Consider the following 22,561-nt stretch of genomic DNA (forward strand, 5'->3'; position numbering starts at 1 on the left):
AAGCAGGTTTAATAGAAATTTAAAGCTTGGCTGAATAGATTTAAAAATCGATTTTCCTTATGCAATGCCAAAATTATAAAAAAAAGTATATCAATAAATATAGAACTAACTAAAATATTTCATGAAAATTTACCCAAGATTAAAGAAATTATACTATATATCAGATGTATAATACTAATGAATTTGTCTTATTTTGAAAAAAAAAAGAAGATATTAAATTAATAGTAAATAAGATTTAAAGAAAGAAAACTGACACACTCCTTCAATTCAATAATAATAATGAAGAAAATCCATTACAGATTTTTAGTAAATTGAACCAATATTTTATTTTAAAAATGTTAAATAAAGAAGTAGAATTGACGAAAAAGTTATAACACTTTACTAATAATAATTCCAAATTTCTTTTTAACAATTATTAGTATACATTTTTATATTTTGCTATTATTTTTAATATTTAGCAATATTTAGTATTTAGTTTAATTTTTAGTAGTAAAAATACATTTTTGAAGATGATACTTTTTTACTTGCAATCAATGATAAATATTAAATAACTTTTAAAACAAATATTTTATTTCTAACCGTATTGTTTCCTGAATTATAATATTTAGTTTATTTAAATAATTAAATAATGCTATTATGTTGAACACAAATATTTACAAAAAATAATTTTCATAGATATTTTTTCTCAGGAAATTACATTAATTAAAACGAATCGATCGTTAATACATTTTACTGATTTTAATGCATCTATTTATCACTATATATAGTATACTTTCTTACTAACATACCAACATATTATTTATATAATAATATATAGAACACATATATATAATATTAATGCGTAATAAATAATAATATATAATTAGAATCATTATTTATTCTCTGAAATGTTTATTCAGCAATATCTAAATCTGGTAAATTAACAATACTATTATTGAATGAATGACTAATGAATGTATATTTACCAAGTACAGAACAATTATTTACAAATCGCTTAAACGCGATCAAGGAATTTATTCTTCGCGGCACAGTCGTCAAATTCTTTGTGCAATTTCACCACCAATCAATTCTACTCTCTTCTGAAACTGAGCCAATCGAACCAAGAAGAAAGGAATCGGCCTATCCGGCGGTAAAATCCATAATCCACAAATAAAAGAACTGGATTCCCTCGTCGAGTCCGCGTCAGCCAATCCTCATCACTGAAACAGAGGTAAATCGCAGCGTTTCATCAAATTCGTTGAAAATAAAGGTAAGTGTCATTTGATTGGCTTGCATATGCCGGCTAGCATACCATTAGGTGCCAGTTTCGTGCCACAGAACTGTACACAGCAGGTGAAGACCAAAAAAGTACATTAATCCACTTAGCAGGAAGTCCTCGAAGGGAATTTATTTTCTCGATGCCCGTGCTTCGTAAGCACATTGAATGCCGTGACTGTATGTCACAGTCTTTAGATCCAGCTGCATTTATCCAATAAAGTAGTAGTAAAAAATTTCTTTTGTACTACCACTTTATTACGTCATTTGTCTCACGTTACAAAAGTTATACCTTATAATATGTTGTCTTTAACATAACCGAATCCTAACAATCACTATATTGAGTTATTGGTCTGGTGAGATATATAAATAATCTAAGCGTCCTAGAATCGTATTTGATGAAAGTAAAGTAAATATGAAAATAATGGGTATACAGATAGCAATAATAACAATCAAATATGGTTTAATTCAATTGACAATCAAGCCAATTTAAAATCTTTCGAATATATTTAGCATTAATCTATGAAATATTAAAGTTTTAAGATATTCTTTTCCAATAGATCTTTATTTATTATTTTTCAATGAAGAAATGATCCAAATGATATATTTTGGACGATCTTGTTATCAACTTAGAAATACTTATTTATTAGAACTAGTTGATATTCGGTACATTAAACTTTACAAGTGAAATTGCATGAATATTTAGAAAATCTACTTGTTCAATAATCTTATAATTGTTAATTCATTCAACTACGTTATTTGAGAATCTATTATGATTTCTTTTTATTATATAATTCAATACATACTTACTTATAATGAATTAAACAAGGTATAATTTATAAAAAACTTTTTTGGTCTACTTTATTTTTTCTTAAATTAAATAATATAAAAAATACTTATTTACACAATCTACTTTTTTATGTAATTTATTATGATGTAACATTGAGTTAGAGTTTTGAGTTGATAATTTTGTCTTTTTATTTAAATCTTTATATTATGTTAATCATGTAGTGTTCTTTATATATTTTCTTGACCATCATTCTATATTTGCATAAGATCATTATTTCTATGAAAAATACTTGACCATTTCAGAATTGTACTGATTAGAAATTTTAAAGAAACTCTGAATCTTATAATATACTCGTACCTTCTTTTAAGAATTTGAGCTATTTTGACATTATAATAATTATCTTATTAAATATGTTACATATTTATATAAAGCTAAATAATTGTCAGAATAGTTTTTTCCAGCTTTTTTCCTCTAGCAGCATAAATATCAAAATTGTAAATATAGCTTGTTGGTATCTTGACAGATTACTTTATTTCACAAGTATATCATATTTCATTATTTTTGCAAGATTATATGTTTTAAATGAATCTGTAATGTAATTATGGAATAATATAACATTTAATGATAGTTCTTGAATAGATTTATATATATATATATATATATCATAAAAATGTATATATATATATATATATATATATATATATATATACATATACGTATATATATATCATAAAAATTTTTTAAAAAATAACAGACTAAACTTTTACTAGTTTATTTGAATTGTAAATAACGTTTTCATTATCAGTATCATTAAAGTTTTCTGTTATTTTTGATTGTTTATTATCAATATCTTAATAGTTATAATTATCTACAATTAATATAAATGACATTAATTATTTAAATTAATTAATGTTAATTATTATAACTAATGTTATTATTCATATATATAATTCCATTTTTTTTCTTTGGTATCTCATTTTTTAACTGAGCAGATTTTAAATGTATTGTACCTAATAGGCACAGATTTATTATGTTGCAAAAAAAGATAACTGTTAAACAAACATCGAAAATGGATTAAGCGATTCTGTTCCATAAATATAGATAAAGCGTACTGTTCTATTGAAAATTTTGCAACTATTATAATATGTTTAAAATCTTTTAAGTTCAGAAGTGAAATGTCAAAAGTATAACAATAAGCTGGATGAGACAGAGAAAAATGGAATTATATATATGTATAATGATGACAGTGAAAATAATTATCATTAATTAATTTGAATAATTAATGTCATTAATATTAATTATAGAAATCAAGGAGGTTTCATTTTAATTCCATCGACATTAACTTAAGATGACGAATATATGATTGACCACTTAGATATTACTAATGGATGGTCGGGAACTTTAGTTCAATAATTATCTAGAACAATCTATAAGAAGTAACTCATATATTTCTAACTGGCTAAATAACTGTGCAATTTAACTTTGATCTATATTAATGTGGCATAGAGTAATATAATTGTGACAAAAATATTATTGCAAATATAAACCTTAAAGAATAGTTATTTATATCTTACAGTCCTATTCTTGATATCCCATCAAAATAGGATCTTCCCAAAAACTTAAAAAAAATATTTATCAAATCAAGAACATTATATAATCTACGTTATCTATATAGAGTGTGAAAAAAGAAAAGTAGGTGCATTTTATACGTTAAAAGGAAAGATCAGAAAACAAAATAAAATTAAAAAGAAATGATATTTTAAAATGTTTAATTTCTTTACTGGAAAAAAATATAGTATACAAAGATAAATAAACAAAAAATATTTCGGCTTATTTGGTTTAATTTAAGTTTGATTTAGATTAACATCTTCATCTAATATGATAAATAGCATTAAAGAGATTATTAATGTTTCTTTTTTTAATAACTCAATATGAATAATATACAACTAAGTATTTTTGGGGGTTTTCGACTATTTATCCGACAGATTTTATATGCTTAAACAAATAATATAGGTTATACACAATACAAAACACGTTTACACTTGTTCTATGCATATAATTGAAAAAAATACATCCAGCAGTAATCTTATGCTATTCGCAGGATTTATTAAGTTGCTTATTGAACGCAATTATTAGCACGGAATGTTATAATAATATCGTTTATGATATAAATTCTAAATAGACTTGTATCGTAAATGTATTGGTCGGTAAGAAAAATAGATATGTTGATATTGCAGTTTTCTAATATAATGACGACTGTTCTTACAGATTTAATGCAATCTTGATATATACGTATGCATAATACTGTCATATTATGTACTAAGTAAAGATATTCTACTCACATATTATTGCGTTATCTGATTTCGATTTTTGATGTGTTAAATTAAGATTTATGCGAACTTTTACATTAGAATTTGAGGTCGTTGACAAATTCTCATATTAAACAAATTCTGAATAAATCGACCAGGTAAAAAGAATATATATCTTGAAAAAGATATTATTATTTTGTAACACTGTGATTGTTTTTACAACCTCAATAAATATTAATATAATACATGATAATATAGTATTTTCCACATTAAAAATTGTTAATATTTCGTATATATATATATATGTATTATTGTTTTTATTATTGTTTTTATGATTTTCAACGTGATCTAATCAAAGTAGTCCTCAAATTAGAAAAAAAATACAAAACAATTAAATTATATATATTTTTGTTATTTGCTCGTCTTAAAGTAATTATTATTGAGATGCGTATTCTTTTTAATTAATTAATTCTCGTCACATCGATCTATGTATGTGTATATATATATATATATATATATATATATATATATATATACACACCTACTTAACTATGCTTTAAATTTAGAAATATATACAAGAATTTTATCTTTTTAATAGTGTTTGCATATATCTTTTATTGGATTAGCATTAATGAAGAAAGATAAATTATTATTTATCGTAGTAAAAAGGAACATTATAAATAAGAAAGAAGAACGAGCTTTGTGATTATTTGTCTAAGAATTTAATTGCAAAGAGAAAGAGAGAGAGAGAGAGAGAGAGAGAGAGAGAGAGAGAGAGAGAGAGAGAGTAAAAGAACTTCGTAAAAAATAGGAGGGGATAAAAAGAAAAAGAGGGAGTGAAAAATAACGGTGAAAACTGGTAGAAAAAATGACAAGTATACTCATTTTTGGTGAATCGTCAACGTCATCGAGAACTTTTATTGTATGCCGGACTTAAAATTATTCATCTGTGGTCTATGCTGAGTTGGCACTCTTGACGAAGATAAATGTTACACTCTAATGATGTACATGATGGAACCGTGAATTCAAAGTATAGTTCGACTAATTTAAATATTTGTACTTAATGAGCTATGAGCGGACAGAAATTTCAATATGACGAAAGTGGTGGGACGTTTTTCTATTTCCTGCTTTCATTTTTGGCACTCCTCTTGATACCCGGAACATATTATCTATGGCCACGTTGCCCAAAGCAAGGTTAGAATATATCAGTTTATTTAAAATTTATTGAACTCATAAATCAAACGATGACGCTTTCCCTTATACTTTATTGTTTTCATTGTTTGTTTTTACTTTAGCAGAAAAAAATCAAGTAATTGACAAAATAAACTTTATGTAATAACTAAATTAAAAATATTTCATACGTTAAATTTAGTTTAATTTTCATGAGATATATCTCATATATTGGGTATTATCTTAATGGATTACAATTTTGTTGAAAGCTATTCAAAATCTATTATTATTAACATGTTTATGATTATTGATATATTTGTAAATAAGTTATAAGGAATAGTTAAAATTAACATTTTTATTTTTGTAGATCCGGATAAAGTTTCAAAAGAATGTCAGTGTGATGGATGCAAAAAGAAAAAAATCATTTTACAATCGAATGAACCTTGGAAAGAAACAAAAGCATTGTTTACGTAAGTTTTATATATTTTTTATGATTTAATTATTTAATTTAATAAAAGCATATAGAAGATATGATTGATATTATAATCTATACACTATTATAGGAAATTTCTGATTATTCTGGGATGGATAATTCTTATTTTACTAGCATATAAAGTATCCCAATTTGATTATGAAATGGCAAATTTTGATCCGTTTGAAATATTAGGAGTTTCTCCTGTAAGTATACATAATATCTAAAATGTCTGTTTAATTAAATAACTTCATTATTAATTGTATCTTCATTAAGGGTTCATCACAAGGTGAGATTAAAAAGGCATATCGTAAACTTTCATTGATTTTGCATCCAGATAAAGAAACAGGAAATGAAAAAGCATTTATGAAGTTAACTAAAGGTTAGTTTATAAATGAAATGAATAAAATACAATTAATTTGAATTAATATCACAATATGAATCGCGCGCGCGCGCGCGTGTGTGTGTGTAGCTTGCCTACATTGCGTATAATACATCGTATATATTGTTTCTAGCAAAAATTAACAAATTTTATATAAAATTTAACAAAAATTGTTTTTTCTTTTTTTAATATACAATTAGCTTATCAGGCTTTGACGGATGATGAGGCACGAAAAAATTGGGAAAAATATGGAAATCCAGATGGTCCAGGTGCAATGAGCTTTGGAATAGCTTTGCCTTCTTGGATAGTTGAAAAAGAAAATTCAGTTTGGGTTTTAGGTTTATATGCACTGGTTTTCATGGTAGCTTTACCTACAGTTGTTGGAACATGGTGGTATAAAAGTATTCGTTATACAGGAGATCAAGTAATTCTATTTTATATAGAAAATAACTTTATCAAATACAAATTTGTAATGTAAGTTGTATATGTAAAAGATATTGTGTATATTTAACAAAAAAACAATTTCTTAGGTTTTATTGGCTACAACTGAAACATATTACTACTTTTTTATTAAAACCCCATCAATGACTTTAAAGAGAGTTATTATGATTCTTGCTGCATCCTTTGAGTTCTGTAAGAAACGTAATGCAGAAATAATTGAAAGACATACAGACAGTGAAGAAGTTCCTTCGGTAAGATTTTTATAAAATTAACTTTTTTTATATTTTATGTAAAATATTTTTTGATACTTTCAGCTTATCAAGCAATTAACTAACTTAGGAGAAAAAAATAAAGAAATACCATTATGCCATCTGTATTCAATAAAAGCTAGAGCTTTACTTCATGCACATTTGTCACGTATGCTGTTAAATCCAGAAACATTAGATAAAGATAGACAGTACATTGTAAAGAAATGTCCATATTTAATCCAAGAAATGGTTGCATGTGTTAATCAAGTAATTTTTCTAGCTTATGCAAAACGAGGTATCTATTATATATATATATATATATATATATATATATATTTATATATAAAATAATTTTATTAATTTTTTATAAATGTAAATACATTTTTTCTAGTTCCGCGAGTACCCAGTATAAAAACTATAGAAAATTGTATGAAATTATGTCCAATGGTTGTTCAAGCATTCTGGGAATTTAAAAATCCTCTTCTTCAACTTCCACATATTTCTGAGGATAATTTAAAATATTTTCTAGCCAAAAAGGTAATTACTCTGATATTATTTTAATGATCATTTTTTATAAATATATCAAAGGTAGCATATATATATATAATATATATTATATATAATCAAAGGTAGCAAATGTTGTATATATACTTATTTGATAGCGCCAAATTAAGAGCCTTCAACAATTTGCACAATTAAAAGGAGAGGAAAGAAGACTGATTCTTAGAAACTTGACCGATATTCAATATGAAGATGTTATGAAAGTTCTTGGAAATATGCCATACATAGAATTCAAAGTACGGTCTGAAGGTAAGATTATTATTCTCTATCGCACAATAATATTACTATTTAATTCAACCAATTAATATTTTATTTGAATTTTAGTAATTGATGATGAAAATCCAACTGTGTACACTGCTGGTGCTATAGTAACTGTAACAGTATCATTAACACGCAAAGACATGAAACATTTATTTGGTGATGATACTGTTAAAGAACAAACTATGATAGATGACATCAAAGTAAGTGGGGAAATAAACAACGAAGGTTCGGAAGAACAAAATCAATCTGTGAAGAAACCAGCCTGGCTTAGACAAAAAAAAGGTCAGAAGAAACCTCACAAAAAAGGTACCAATAAGAAAACAGCTCCTGTAAAAAATATACAAGCACAAGGACAAACAACACAACAAAGTAATAATAGTACACAGCAAACTAATACACCAAATACAAAAAAGAAAGAGGACAAAATAGAAAAAGAGTCTTCCAAAGAAAAATCCGATGTTAGTGACAGTGAAGCTGATAGCGATAGAAGTGACGATGAAGACAGTAATGATAAGAAAGATATGAGTATTGACGATGATGATACAGAATGGGAAAGGTAATAATTTATAATAAATTAAGCTTTCTAATCCTATTCCATAATTATTTTCAATTATATATATAAATTAAAAATATGAAGACACCATTTTCTCATATTATTAATTATTTATAGATTTCAACAAAGAATTTCAAAAAGAGAAAGAGTTTTGGAAGGAAGAAGTAATTTATCACATGAAGTACATTGTCCACTTTTTCCTGATGTTAAACAAGAATATTGGTGGGTTTATATCTGTGATCGCAAAAGTCAAACTTTGCTGACAACTCCAGTACATGTTACATCTTTAGCACAATCGGAGGAGGTACAATTACGTTTTACAGCACCTCGTTGGCCGGGATTATACACATTTACAGTATGTTTACGTAGCGATTCATATCTTGGTTTCGATCAGGCACAAGATATTAAGGTACATTATATTGAAAAATTAACTTTTTTTACTAATTATTTTTAAATTATATTAAATTGATATAATTAATAGCTGGATGTAAAAGAAGCTCCCGAAGTACCAACAGAACATCCTCAATGGGATATTTCGGATGAAGAAACTGCAGAAGATGTGGATGCAGCGGATGAACATTCCGAGTTCACAACTGATGAAGATATCAGTGATAATGAATAATATCTATTTATCTTATGTGATTGGATGAATGGATATTCTAAAAATCCTCATTTCTTCTCTTTTTTTACTAATTAAGTTAATGTAAATTGTCTTTTATACATGGAATTGCATAATCGTTGATGTATGTGGACAATCTAGGTAATAGTATGGTGTGTAACATTTCTCATGATGAGAAAGTAATAGCAAATAAAGAATATGATATTTATTTTAAAATTGTTGTTTAATCTTTAATCTTAATTGTGCATAGGGTTGTGTATTTTATGATATACTTATATAATCTTATTTTCATACGTTTATATTATATGAATTTTTGCGATTTGAAAATCATATTCTAATGATCAAATAAATTAATAATAAAGATTTATTCTGTATATTACAAAAAAATATGTATTGTATATAGTTTTTAATAACAATAACATAATACACATAGAAGAATATGATATGTTATTGAAGTTTAGTGTATTATTGTACATTTATGTATTATATGTATATGCTGAAAAAAAATCGCATTTATAATTACTATAATTATACATTATTCGTAGTAATAGACAATAAAATCTGAATCAAGAAAAAATTTAATAAAAAAACCTACAATCAAAAAAAAATCTATAGCATCAACAAAGTATATAAATATTAGTCACTTATAAGTAACATCTTGTTTGTAAAATTACACCTAGTTATACATCACATGATCATCATATTTTAATCTGTATTTTATAAAGAACTTTACAATGCAAATCTTTTCTATAATAAATTACATATGTGCATGATGTATTTTATACGAATATAAATCTGTATAAAAATTAATATTGTTATTTGTACATATTTAATACATAAATTATTATTTAGCCTTCTTCTAAAGTTATGAAAAACATATTCTTGTATATTTACTTGTATATGCAATATATTTTATTACTTATAATAAATGTAAGTTCAATATATTTTTTGCAGCAAAATATAAAATATATAAAAAATATAATATATAATGTGTTAAATGTACACGTGCGCGCGCGCGCGCGTGTGTGTGTGTGTAAATATATATCATTTATACAATCATATGTATATAATTTTATCGATGTGTCATGCCCTGAATACCTTAAATTGTTCAATGCCATAAATATTCTTCGTTGAGAGTTAAAAAGTCATAAAATAAAAAATTGTCCGCAAATATTCGAATATCTTTAAAAACTATTCTTTCTTAATACTTCTTACTCTTTTTCATTATTTTATCAAATCATTTATTCAAATATAATTCTAAAATAAGTTTAAAAACACTTATTGAATTTAATTTCTATAGACTGGAGATTAATAATTTTTTGATTTCTAAATCTATTCGCGCAGTTATCTCTAGAGAAAATCTTCTAAGAAATAAACAGTCTCAAGTGGCTGACCCTAGACTTAAAATAGAAATATATAATCATATATAAGCGATATCTCCTTTATAGAATTGAAATGGGAACCAACCCTACAAATATAAGAATTAGACATACGTTTTATCATAAATATGAACAAAGACTCCTATCATTGTACAAAGGGGGATGTGTCGAAACAAATGGGGGGGGGGGGGGGAACAACGGACGCCACAAAGATGTGAGATACATGCGTTGGATTCATAAGCCTCGTCTCACTAGACGCAACGTCTCAAATGTCCGCAGCCGCCATTGAACATCTCCACCGCCAGGTAGGGGGAGAGCTACAACGAGCTAATAACAATATCGCGGCAAATCACTTCTCGCTGATTGGGTAACGCTCCTTATTTAACCGGACGCACACGCCGTCTCAGCGATTATTGTTAGTTAGATTTTTCGCTGTACTTAATCATCAGGCTGTTGCTTAAATTATTTTGCTATATTAATTGTTACGATTATTGCTCAGGTTATTGCTTAGTTATTATTTCTGATATACGATTCATTCGATTCAGTCTTTGTTACTATTATCTTGAACCGATCATCATCCTTGTTCAGTTACATCTATTATTATTGTTTTAAATAAATTAAGCATTATTAAACGGCCTAAATCAATAATACCGGTTGTGTCTACGGAAGCGACTCACTCCCAATTCTTATTGAGACGAATCTCAATTCCACTTCTATTTAGAAATCGCTTAAACGCGATCGAAGAATTCGTTCTCTGTAGCATAGCCAACAAATTTTTTCTGAGACTTTACCGCCAATCAATTCTACTTTCTCTGGAACCTAGCCAATCGTGTCGATAAAGAAATCGGCCTATCCGGCAATAAATATCCATAATCCACCAATAAAAGAGATGGATTCATCGTTAAGTCCCCATCAACCAATCCTCATTACCGAAACAGAGGTAAACTGTAGCGTTTCATCAAATTCATCGAAAGTAAAGGTAGGTGTCATTTGATTGGCTTGCGCATATTGGCTGGCATACCGTTAAGTGTCAGTCCCGTGCCATAGAACTGCACACAACAGATAAGGGCAAAAAAGGGCGTATAATCTTAAAACACAGGAACTCCTTAAAAGGAATTTAATTTCCTCGAGATCCGTAATTTCCTCTTCGTAAGACGTATCAATAGATACATCACAATACTCCTACGATATGCAAATTATCCATCTTTTCAATATTTAATGACTTTACATAGTTACTGGAATGAAATTGGCATCATTGAAAAAAAAAGCCGCTAATTTATGAGCGGTCGATAATGAAAACATCAAAGACGAACTAGCAGTGACTACAGTCTAAGAGAGTAATATTGAGATCGTTACAATGTGCTAAAAACAAAAAACGAGATTTATGTCTTTTTCATTAAAATTCCTTTGTGAAACTTTCTTAGTGTATCGTCCCTTAACTCTGTTTTAATTTAAGTATTAAATTTTATTATTTGTCGACGAAATCACTTCGTCGAATGATATACTTTCTTGGGTAATTATTAGACCTCTTTTGCAAATATATTTTATGTCAGTTGCATTTCACTTTATTCTTAATTATAAAAAGTTTGTGATCAAATTTTGAACCAATAGAGATGCTCCAAAACGTTTCAATAAAAAATTTATGAAAATAATATTTACATTCATTTTACGAATAAATGCATTCGTTTTGGCATACTTTCCAAATATGTGTGATAATTCAGGCAAGATTTATTTCAAATTATACCGTTAACAATATCTTAATCTGTGACTAACATATTCTGTAATTTATGCTTGGTTTGAGTTTTTTGTGGTCTATAAGATTAGTTTCATTATTTTGTAATCAGTATCAGTACTCAATTGTAATTTGCAATTAATATTCAATTCTGTACTCAATTTTTAATTTCTGTTAATTTCAGTATATATAATATCATTCTACAATTAACAAATACATACAGTAATCAAAATAGATCAAATTAGAATTTTTATTCAATCATCTGTTGTGTGAGCATTGTGCATTAATCCATTCACAGGTTCAGTTCTGAGTAAATATCAGTATTTCTATGATAATGAGCCTAGAAAAGGAGACATCAGGTTCTTTTAAAATACATAATAAGGTGAATAACTGAAGAATTACAATTTCTAGAAGATTATCCAAAATTCCTATATATTTTTATATAATTTCTGAACAATTCAGCCATCCAAACTTTTTTTACATCCATATTTATTTCTTTATACTACTTGCTTCTATGGTAATTCTGGAAAAAATATTTGAACTAAAAATTATTTCTATAAATTAGATAGAAAACTCATTTAATTTATCCTAGTTTCCAATAATAAATTAACTGTATCTATTTTAACTTTTTTTTTTTTTTTTTTTTTTTTTTTATAGAAGCACAATTTCTTCTATCATAATCTTTCATTTAATACATGTTCTTAGGATTTATTCCTGGTAAACATATTATGGAAAAAAAATCATAGAAAGAAAAAAGATCCATATTTAATATACCACAGGTGATTACAAACCATTATGACAAATATATATATTATATATTTCTTTTCTATTTCAACAATATCAACTAATCTTCTATTAGAGTTAGAAAGGATAAATAAATTGAATAGATCAATACATACATTCGTTAGAACTGAGAAAGAAATGAATATTAAATGGGTAACATAAAAGTATATCCTATTATGTTTCCAAAGTTTCCTAATGTTTCTAGAATAATTGTAATAAAAGTTAACTGAATACAACTTTTTGGTATAAATATAATATGAAATTAAAATGCAATAATATATTTGTTATTGAAACAATGCTAGTGATATTTATATTTTGCATATATCATATATCTCAAAATTTATTTTTGATTTTATGGATCAAGACTTACTATCTCCTGATATATTTTCTTTATTTCTGTCATAAGGTTATCCATCCTATATAATAAATATAATTTATAAAAATATTGTAAAAAATTAATATTAATAAAGAATAATGTAAAATAAACTCACGTATGTCGTACTACTAAATTTTCATATATTAAGCTATCATGACATTCTATAGATTTATTAGACTCGGTAATTTCATTAATTTTAGATGAAACTTCCAAATCTAAATCTTCCTTTATTATAGAATACAAATCTTCTTGATACTTTTTAGTCATGACTATTACAGAATCAAATGAACCTTCTAATTTAAAAAGCTCATTTTCCAGGTTATTTATTTGACTGTAAAAAGATTCTTAATGTACAAAGTAATACAAATTGTGATTATATTTATAAGATTATATTATATATAATAAGAAAAATAATTATTGTACAAATAAAATAATAAATGTTCTTAAACAGACATAATACCTGGCAAGTTCAATGATCTTGTTTTCACGAAATTGTTCTTCTCGTAGTTTTATAAATTCAACAAGTGCTTTAACCATTTTTGTTGGTGTCCCAGTACGATTAAAGGTCTCTTTAAAAGTTTCAAATATATCTAAAGCTTTATTATATCTATAAGAAAATTTATTAAAAATATTTCATTAATATTCTGTAAATATCAATCTTTTTTTCTTTAGAATAATATGGCGTTAAAATTGAGATATATATTATTTACATTTCATATAAAACTTCTATTGAAATCTTTTGGACAATGTTCTGTAATACATTATTATCTTCATTTAAATTAGTAAATTGTAACTGTATTTGATTAGCAGCAGTTAGTAACTTATTTACTTTCTTAGAATTTCCTTCCAAAGCTTTAATTTTCTCTTTTTTTATTTCTTGATTGACATAATTGGTTTGACAAGAAGTTACTTCCACAGCTAATAAATTTGTACTTTGTAATGTATTCTCCATACATTTTCTAAACTTAATAAGTCTTGCATTTATTAAATCTCTGAAATGTTATAAATTTTTATTATAAGATCATTGTATTGTTTTAATTTCTATATGTATTTAACAACTAAATAAACAATAAGAACTTACACTTCTATAGATAAAGCAAAAATATATAACTGGAAAAGATGTAACTCCTGTTTCATCATGAATATGGTCGCACGATAATAATCATTTAATGCTTCAAAACCTAATTCATTTTTTGATTGTTCTATCATTTTTTGTACTAGATAAGGTATACTTAGTATAGGTTTATCATATATTAATATATCCCCAGTTTTCAGGACAAATAACATTGGGTTCTATATTAATGAAGTTATTTTTAAATTATAAAAATATTTTATATACTGTGTTATAATAATACGTACATTAATTTGTGCAAAAATGGGTATATCATTAAGAAGAATATTTCCATAATAATCAGTTAATATTTGTTGATTTATTGAAATATTCGTATCTTTCTCTATAAGAAATTGCAAATTTGAGAGAGTAGTGTTGTTATCAATTATATATGTATTTATCTTATATAAATACATACAATACACATATAAAACCTGTAAAGTATAGAAACAATAATTTCTAAAAATTCTATTCTATTACTTGCACCTGTACAAAAAAGAAAAATTTCATATTTTTAATTGTTGCTTACTTAAAAATACCTTCTGCAATAGAGCTGGTTCAAGTAATTTAAAAACTGCTAATTGAGGTGTTCCATTTACATCTAATTGTTTACCCCGTTTTTTAGGATCCCATTGAAGGACAACTTTAAACCATTCTACCATAACAGATCTGATATAACTATAAAATAAAATAAAATAAATCATAATAAAGGTTATATCCAATAAATTCTTCTGTAATTGTATATAGAATAAACCAAATTTTTTTTCTTATAGAATTTACCTAGATAGATCTATTGGATCTTCTATATCTTGTCTAAATAATACTTTTTTTCCGCATTCATATGCACATATATCATCATTGGATTTATTTTTAATAATTTGCATCCTGCATAAGTTATTAATAGAATATGTTTATAAACAATATTTATTTTGTAAATATACTACTTACCATTCTATTGTATGTGGCATACGTGGTAAAAATGGTCTCTTTCCAGTAATTATTTCATAGAAAAGTATTCCTAAGCTCCAATAATCAACAGAACAACTATATTTCTCATTATAAAGAAGTTCTGGGGCTACATAATTCAATGTACCTACTATGGATGCAGATGTACTTGTCTCTCCAATTTCTTTAGCATATCCCAAGTCTATTAATTTATATAAAATCTATAAAATATTTTAAATATTCTAGAAAAGTTTTACAAACATTTCTTCTACAAGAATAAATAATACATTCTTACTGTGCCTTTTACAGCTTGTAAAACTACATTTTCTGGTTTTAAGTCACGATGAGTAATATTATGTAAGTGTAAATATTTTACAGCTAATAAAATATCATTTATTATCTTTAATATATCTGTTTCTTTAATACCGCAGCAATTCTCTGGTTTGTTTAAAACCTGCGAGTCAGACAACAATAATTAAAATTAAAGTATGATATACACAAACATTATGAATATAAAAGTAATAAAAAATTTACTTTTCTAAGATCACCCATTGTACAATATTCCATACATAATACAGGCATGCTTTTATCTTCATCTAGAAACTTAAATGGAATATGTATTGCTTTTACAATATTAGGATGTGTTAAGCGTTTCATTATTTCAACTTCTCTAGTCCATCGCTCTTTTTGTATTGCTGTTAATTGTGTATCGTTCCATTTACATTGTTTTATTGCTAAAAAATAATTACTAAATTAAATATTATAATTTTTTTTACGAATTATAAATTTAACAATACATTATACAAAACAAGTTTAATACACTTGTTACATACAATTATATTTTTACTATTTACATATTTAATTTACCCAGTTTCCGGCCGGTTGGTTTATGAACCCATAATTTTACAATTCCAAAACCTCCAGTCCCTAAGATGCGTTCATAATTCCAATTTTTGGGTGTGACAATTGTCATCTTTATTGACTTTCGTAATGAGCAATATATAAGAAGTAATAAGCAAATATAACAATTATTTTTGCAGTCCTATGCGGCGAACTTTAAAAGATTTTATCTACTTTTAATGAAAGAGATGCTGTATTATTACATTTTTTTTGCATTTTTCCTTAATTTAATTAGGATTTATTTAATTTTAAATGGTAGAGGTAGCACTGATAAGTAACATACGCACACATATTTAACGAAACTGTATCATAGCGTATCAGTAGCGTACATGCACTGCAAAGGAAATCGCCATCTATAGCTTGTTCAACGAAATGAGTTAGGAGATGCAAATGAAACAATCATGTACTAAAAGTGTGATAAATGAACGGGACAGCAGCTATTGGTTGACGAATGATAATCAGTGTTGAATACAGGAGTGAATTTTCATAGGTTTTCTGTCGGAAAAATGTTGTAATATCTGAAGGTTGTAAGTACGCTCTTGACCCAATCATATCCGATTATGTACATTTGTTAATATTTGCTGACTCGTCTCGTCGAACGAACTACAGTATGGTTACCTACACCGAGATCCTTCCGATGTCATCAAGATCAAAGAAACAAAAAATTACATGATTAATTTTTTTAATATATAATAGAAATTATATAAATAAACATATTATAACGCAAATCAGATAAATAAAATCGTATGTATTAATTTGTTCAATATATTAAATTGTTTAATATGAATGCATATACATATTAATTAATATATATACACATATAGGGTGATTCAGTAAGTCTATGACAAAGCGATATCTCCGTTACTTTGAATGATACGAAAAACTTCGGAAGGAATGAATTGTTTAGTTCAAAGAAGTATATATTACGATGTAAATAAATTCTTTCTTAAGATGATTCTTTTTAATATTTCAAGATTATCAAGAAAATTAAAAAAAAATAGAATTATATATTATCATCATTGAGACATAATAAATCAAGACGAATTTAACGATCTATAATTTTATGATCTTCACATAACCTTCAATTTGATCTAAATTATCCCTTTGAGTAATTCCTCGCATCAGTAATAAAACTAACGGAAAGATCACTTTGTAGCAGAATTATTGAGATATCGTGTATACATAATACACACATATACACATACAATTTTTATTTTTATTTTAATTTTACAAATTTTATTTACTTTAATTTATTAATTTTATACAATTTATATACAATTATTATTTACAACTAAGAATTTAAATAAAAATGTGCTAGTGGATTAATTGTGAGACTTATAATTACGTACTTGAAAAGATGTCATGTTGAAAAAAAAATAACAAGTAAAAATAAAAAATAGTGTGTAGAATGTAGATAATAGATAAAATGAAGAAAGTGTACATAAGTTTACAAATACTTTTAATCTCAAGTAATTAAGATTAGGTTAGGAATATATTGATTTAACTATCGGAATAAATAAAGCACAGTAAACAAACAGGTGAAGACATTTATTAAAATCAAAAAGAGGAAACAGAACTTAGTGATGTTTTTATGTAATATGAGAACAACTATAAATCTGGAGAAAGAAGGTTGAACAACATAAGAAAAGGTTAGATGGACTTACAAGTCCATCTTTAGAAATCAAAATGATTAACTTTATCAAATAAAAATGAAAGAAAATCAATAAACTTGCAAAATGATTTAAAAAATTTTTTGTGAATTATATGAACAAATAAAAATTGCAAAATTTATAATTAAATATATATAATATTTATAATCTAATGTATATAATATATAAAAACATATATATATATATATCAAATTAATTTCTGAAATGTTATTTATTATTCAGTAAAAACCAAAATTTTTACCATATTAAGGTGATGAATAGATACTATCAAAATAATTTATTTATTCATATTTAATTGAATACTTATGCATGTTTTTTGGTATTCAAGTTAGAAAAATGATCAAAGATGGAGTTAATCAATTTAATCCATTGACATACTAATTTTTTACCACGTATGTTTCTGCGTATACTATTTTTGCTCAAGTAAAAATATTAATTTTCACTTGTAATTTTATATATGCATAATTAATATTTTAAAGAAAAGATAGATAAAGAATAAAAGTATATAGAAATGAAAAGAATATCAATAATTAACTACTTCGTAACAAATTAGAAAGGACTTCTAAAAGTAGGAAAATTATAAATATAAGAGGATTAGCTATGCCTATAGTAATTTATTATAAGAATCTGTAAAATGTAAAAATAAGGGAAAATGATAAAAGAGGTATATTTAAAAGAAAAACAATTGTTTTAATAAATCCATATAGGAAAGGAAAAGAAAAGAAAGAAATAAGAAATACAAATTTGTAATAGAAATATGAAAATATATTCATAGAGATGATTTTTAGTGTTGAAAGAATAAAGAATAGAATGGAAAGTAAGTTTTCTTACTAGGTAAAAAGTAGATATAGTAACGAGAAAATTAGGGAGGCAGAGGGAAAAAGGTTTAAAAAGTAAAAGAAATATGAGAAAATGATAAAGAAGTGCATAAATCTTTGGAAAAATAGAGGAATAAAAATAAATTAATTTTTAGGACAAACATAGTACAATAGAAGATGTTAAGAAACGGGAAAAGAACAAGAAACAGGTGGTGATGGTGCAAGTGAAAAAATAGATAAGAGGTTAGAAAATGAAAAACTGCCTTAATACGGAGAAAAACAATGTGAAAAAGATGGAGAGTGAAATAGAAAATAAAACGCTAGAGAGAATAAATAAAAGAAAGGAAAATAAAAGGAAAATCAAGAAATTAATATTGAATTTACCAATTAGTTAAAATGATTGATTTTAACTGTTATTATAAAAGTTGCTATTTTAAATTTCATCACATGTTTTTTCTCAAGATATTACGACTTTTTTATTTTATACATATAATCAGTTTTATAATTTTCTTGTTTCTTTTTCTTTTGTTTTTCCAAAGATACATATTATAGAAATACAGATGATAAGGGAAGAAGTAAAACGAAAGAAGAAAAGGGAGTTTGTGGGAGAAATAGGAAGATTGGTAGTATAAGAATGAGATGTTAATACATTGAATGTCATGTTGGTCATCTATGACCGAAGATTGTTTCCTTAACGGAGCCATGATGGTTATTAGTGACTGCAGTACTTAAAATTTTTCTTATTACTTTGTCATTATATGTTTAGAATATTGAAAATTCTCATGCGGCTCTGAAAACGTCATTTAAATTTGGTATGGCGGTCAATATGTTAAATTAAGTGAAATCATAAAAGTAATTAGTAAAGATAAGAAGAAGGTCATAACAAATAGCTTATTTATTTTAGAATAATGAAGATTATTTTATGTAACTTTTGAGAAGAGCTATAGAAAATAAAGAAGTAGAAGGCATATAATAAGGATGAAATAGAATTAGCAGAAGGAGTAATCGACGTATACATAAAAAAACTGGATTACAAATAAGATATGGATTTTCTGCAGTATTTCAATAAGAAAAAATTAAAGAAATTGATTACAAAAGTCTAGAAGAGAGAAAGTAGGCTTTCTGCGAAAATGAAGAGAAGGAATTAGATTATCTTTACATAATAAATTCAAGTAGGGTAATTCAAATAACTATAGAGATATTATTTTTCTAAGCAATGCACGTAAGGTCTATGCACTTATGTTAAAGGAGATTTGACAAAGGGATAGAAAACAAGAAAATTCAGTTAGAAAAATCGAATCCATAATAGATAATATTTATATCCTGCAATATATAATAAAAAAAGAAGTAGGAACGTAGAAGAGATAAACAAGATTAATTGAAATAATAAAGGAAATATATGTGGGTAAAGAAACATACTTAAAAATGATAACAAACTATAAGTGATTATGAATAGAAACCTATTAGAAGGTTTTCGGAAAATAAATGAGACGAGACAAGCGTACCTAATTAAAAATACTCTCTTCATTATATTCATTTTGGGCATGAAAGAGAAAAGAACTATGTTGTTCTGGTCATTAACATGATAATTTGATAGCCAATTATAGAGAAATAAGTGATTGATGAAACAAAAAATAATGAAGACATGAAATGAATTCTTGGCACCAACTAAATGAAAACTATGGTATTTTGCAAAACAAAAATAAAAAGAGTAAACGAAGAAACAAATGATTGAATAAGTTAAAGAAGTTAAAGAACGAACAAATTAAACATGTATAAAAGTTAGTGAAGAAAATGAATGTCTTAATAAAAAAGAAAGTATCTTCAAGGATGATTTTAACAAAAAAATGAATGTTTGGAGAGCATTTTTTTGAAAATAAACTATTTTTATGGTTTTTAATAGTGGAATAGTTAAAAAATGTTGGAAGAAACATGGAAAGAAGTAAGAAATTAAGAAAAAGAAATAAAAATTCGGATAAAAATTAAAGACTAGTAGAATAAATAGAATAGTAGCAGAAAGAAGAGTAGAGAACAGATTACACAGTAAAAGTGGCTACTACTACTATACTATTATTGCTATGTCATTGGTGGTTCTTATCTCAAGAATGAGATGTCCTACTAGAGGCTTTGAAAAAAGATTAAAATTAAAATATTTCTTTTTATAAACGATTGACGGAGATGAAATAAATTTGTTTTTACTTAATGTATATTTATTGAGAGCATTAAAAAAAAAAAACTATTCGAGAATATCGAAAAACAAAAAAATATGAGGTTTTTTTTTGCAAACTTTTTTGGTCCAATTAAAAACTAAATGGACTATTCAAATTAATTAATAAATATAAGTCAATGACGATCACTGATTTTTGAAATTTTTTTTTTCAATTTGAATTGAAAATTAAGCACGGAAAATCTATGAAAAAAAGTTATTTTTACATCTATCTTGTCCAATCTATCTGAATATTTGATTTACGAAAAAGACTTGTAAATATTGAAATTGTTTAGTTATTTCTTAATGAAATTCTTTATTTATTTCAAAATTTGAAGAAAGATATTAAGGCTATTCATCATCTTTGGTTTTATAATGGTTTTTATACTAAAAATCAGAACAGGCTAGTTTTGTTAACTTTGCAGTTCCAGTTCTTCGCAATTGTTGTATCCTATCCGTTTCGTAATTTTGGAAAGCCCTAATTTAATGACTCTATTTTAATTATTTTATTTTATTTTACTTTGTAGAAAAGAAAGAAACAGAGGAAGAAGAAAATGTCTGTATATGAAAGAAAATAAAAAATTGTTAATCCTAATCTAAACAAGTACTATTTTCCCGTAATGCGTGACAAATGACATGCAAATAATGTGCATCTTTATTCAGTGTAATTTCAGTAGTCCCCACAATTACCATATCTTATATATTTTATAGCTATAACTTTAATATAGGACTCGATTTTATTATAATAAAATTATAAATTTAATTGAACTTTAGAAAAGAGAAAAAGTTCAACATTTATGTCTTCATTTTAATAATAAAAATGCATAAAATATGAAATAATCTTATTCGCTTATATATGGTAATGTTGAGACGGAGACGAAATTTTTAAGTTTCCAAATCTATCTTTATACCCATCGTCATAAAAGTATTTTAAGCGACAGCATGATATAATTAAAATATAACTAAGAGCCATTCACGAAAGATCTAGTGAACGAAAATAACTCAACAGCCTATAGATGCCCTCTTACCGTTTACGCTGGCGCGTATCACCGATGGCTTGCGCTCGAATCTTATATACGCTTGAATTTTCCGTCAGAGTGAGCGTATCGTTTAGTAACTACAACAAATTGCCATATAGTTAAAATTTCAATAATGGAAATTTAACGTATATTAATCGAAAAAAAAGTAGGACGAAGGAAAGCATTAATATGAGAGCCACAATTTGTGGGGGCCTTTTTGGCATATTTTCTTCCTTTGATTTGTGCCCTAACTTAATTGATCCTTCAAAAAATGTAATAAGGAAATCTTATTTTAAATTCTAAAATAAAAGAGAAAACTTTAACATACCTGGGCAGAAACTGATTACTATCTTTTCGAACATAAGAGAAATAGGAATTAATATATTAATTAGAAATCTTGAGCTAAAAATCGGGTCTACTGGCTGGATTCTACAAATCTTTATCTTTTATCAATGATTCTATTCGACATTTTTCATTCAAAAGCAATGACTCTACTGATTTCTTTTATTTAACCAAAAAAAATGGATTAAATATGTGATTAATTTTTAGTTAAAGATATAAT

At 25.7% G+C, this 22,561-nt stretch overlaps 2 protein-coding genes and 1 long non-coding RNA gene across 4 annotated transcripts; 2 read left to right on the forward strand and 1 right to left on the reverse strand.

Annotated features, from left to right (window-relative positions):
• Window positions 1–5,152: 5,152 nt before the first annotated feature.
• Window positions 5,153–9,276, forward strand: LOC122633777 (translocation protein SEC63 homolog). Its single transcript, XM_043822116.1, has 12 exons — window positions 5,153–5,547; window positions 5,891–5,993; window positions 6,087–6,201; window positions 6,272–6,377; window positions 6,578–6,801; window positions 6,908–7,069; window positions 7,133–7,361; window positions 7,458–7,603; window positions 7,729–7,876; window positions 7,952–8,444; window positions 8,559–8,850; window positions 8,923–9,276. The coding sequence occupies exons 1-12, from the start codon at window positions 5,424–5,426 to the stop codon at window positions 9,061–9,063; spliced, it is 2,283 nt and encodes a 760-aa protein (XP_043678051.1). The 5' UTR covers window positions 5,153–5,423; the 3' UTR covers window positions 9,064–9,276.
• Window positions 9,277–12,315: 3,039 nt separating this feature from the next.
• On the reverse strand, window positions 12,316–16,509 carry LOC122633754 (inhibitor of nuclear factor kappa-B kinase subunit alpha-like). 2 transcript variants are annotated; one of them, XM_043822078.1, is made up of 12 exons: window positions 16,254–16,509; window positions 15,921–16,120; window positions 15,682–15,840; window positions 15,390–15,607; window positions 15,222–15,326; window positions 14,981–15,119; window positions 14,690–14,875; window positions 14,412–14,623; window positions 14,041–14,322; window positions 13,791–13,937; window positions 13,446–13,661; window positions 12,316–13,370 (listed from the first exon to the last, which is right to left on the reverse strand). In XM_043822078.1, the coding sequence occupies exons 1-12, from the start codon at window positions 16,357–16,359 to the stop codon at window positions 13,307–13,309; spliced, it is 2,034 nt and encodes a 677-aa protein (XP_043678013.1). In that variant the 5' UTR covers window positions 16,360–16,509; the 3' UTR covers window positions 12,316–13,306. The 2 variants fall into 2 exon arrangements, with proteins under 2 accessions (XP_043678013.1, XP_043678014.1); XM_043822079.1 differs by lacking the exon at window positions 15,222–15,326.
• A 152-nt stretch (window positions 16,510–16,661) lies between these two features.
• LOC122633755 lies at window positions 16,662–21,530 on the forward strand. The gene is made up of 3 exons (XR_006328177.1): window positions 16,662–17,030; window positions 19,314–19,586; window positions 19,679–21,530. It is a non-coding gene; the product is annotated as an uncharacterized LOC122633755 (long non-coding RNA).
• Window positions 21,531–22,561: the final 1,031 nt, after the last annotated feature.

The sequence above is a fragment of the Vespula pensylvanica genome, chromosome 13 (genome assembly GCF_014466175.1).
Source record: "Vespula pensylvanica isolate Volc-1 chromosome 13, ASM1446617v1, whole genome shotgun sequence".
Taxonomy (NCBI): domain Eukaryota; kingdom Metazoa; phylum Arthropoda; class Insecta; order Hymenoptera; family Vespidae; genus Vespula; species Vespula pensylvanica.

What these genes read in the sequence shown, in the direction of transcription:
- LOC122633777 (XM_043822116.1), top strand. Translation starts at nt 5,424, where the DNA reads ATGAGCGGACAGAAATTTCAATATGACGAAAGTGGTGGGACGTTTTTC. An exon ending in ACAGTGAAGAAGTTCCTTCG is followed by an intron (nt 7,070 to 7,132) that starts GTAAGATTTTTA and finishes TGATACTTTCAG; the next exon opens with CTTATCAAGCAATTAACTAA. An exon ending in ATTCAAAGTACGGTCTGAAG is followed by an intron (nt 7,877 to 7,951) that starts GTAAGATTATTA and finishes TTTGAATTTTAG; the next exon opens with TAATTGATGATGAAAATCCA.
- LOC122633754 (XM_043822078.1), bottom strand. Translation starts at nt 16,359, where the DNA reads ATGACAATTGTCACACCCAAAAATTGGAATTATGAACGCATCTTAGGG. An exon ending in CAATGGGTGATCTTAGAAAA is followed by an intron (nt 15,841 to 15,920) that starts GTAAATTTTTTA and finishes TCTGACTCGCAG; the next exon opens with GTTTTAAACAAACCAGAGAA. An exon ending in CCATTTTTGCACAAATTAAT is followed by an intron (nt 14,624 to 14,689) that starts GTACGTATTATT and finishes TCATTAATATAG; the next exon opens with AACCCAATGTTATTTGTCCT.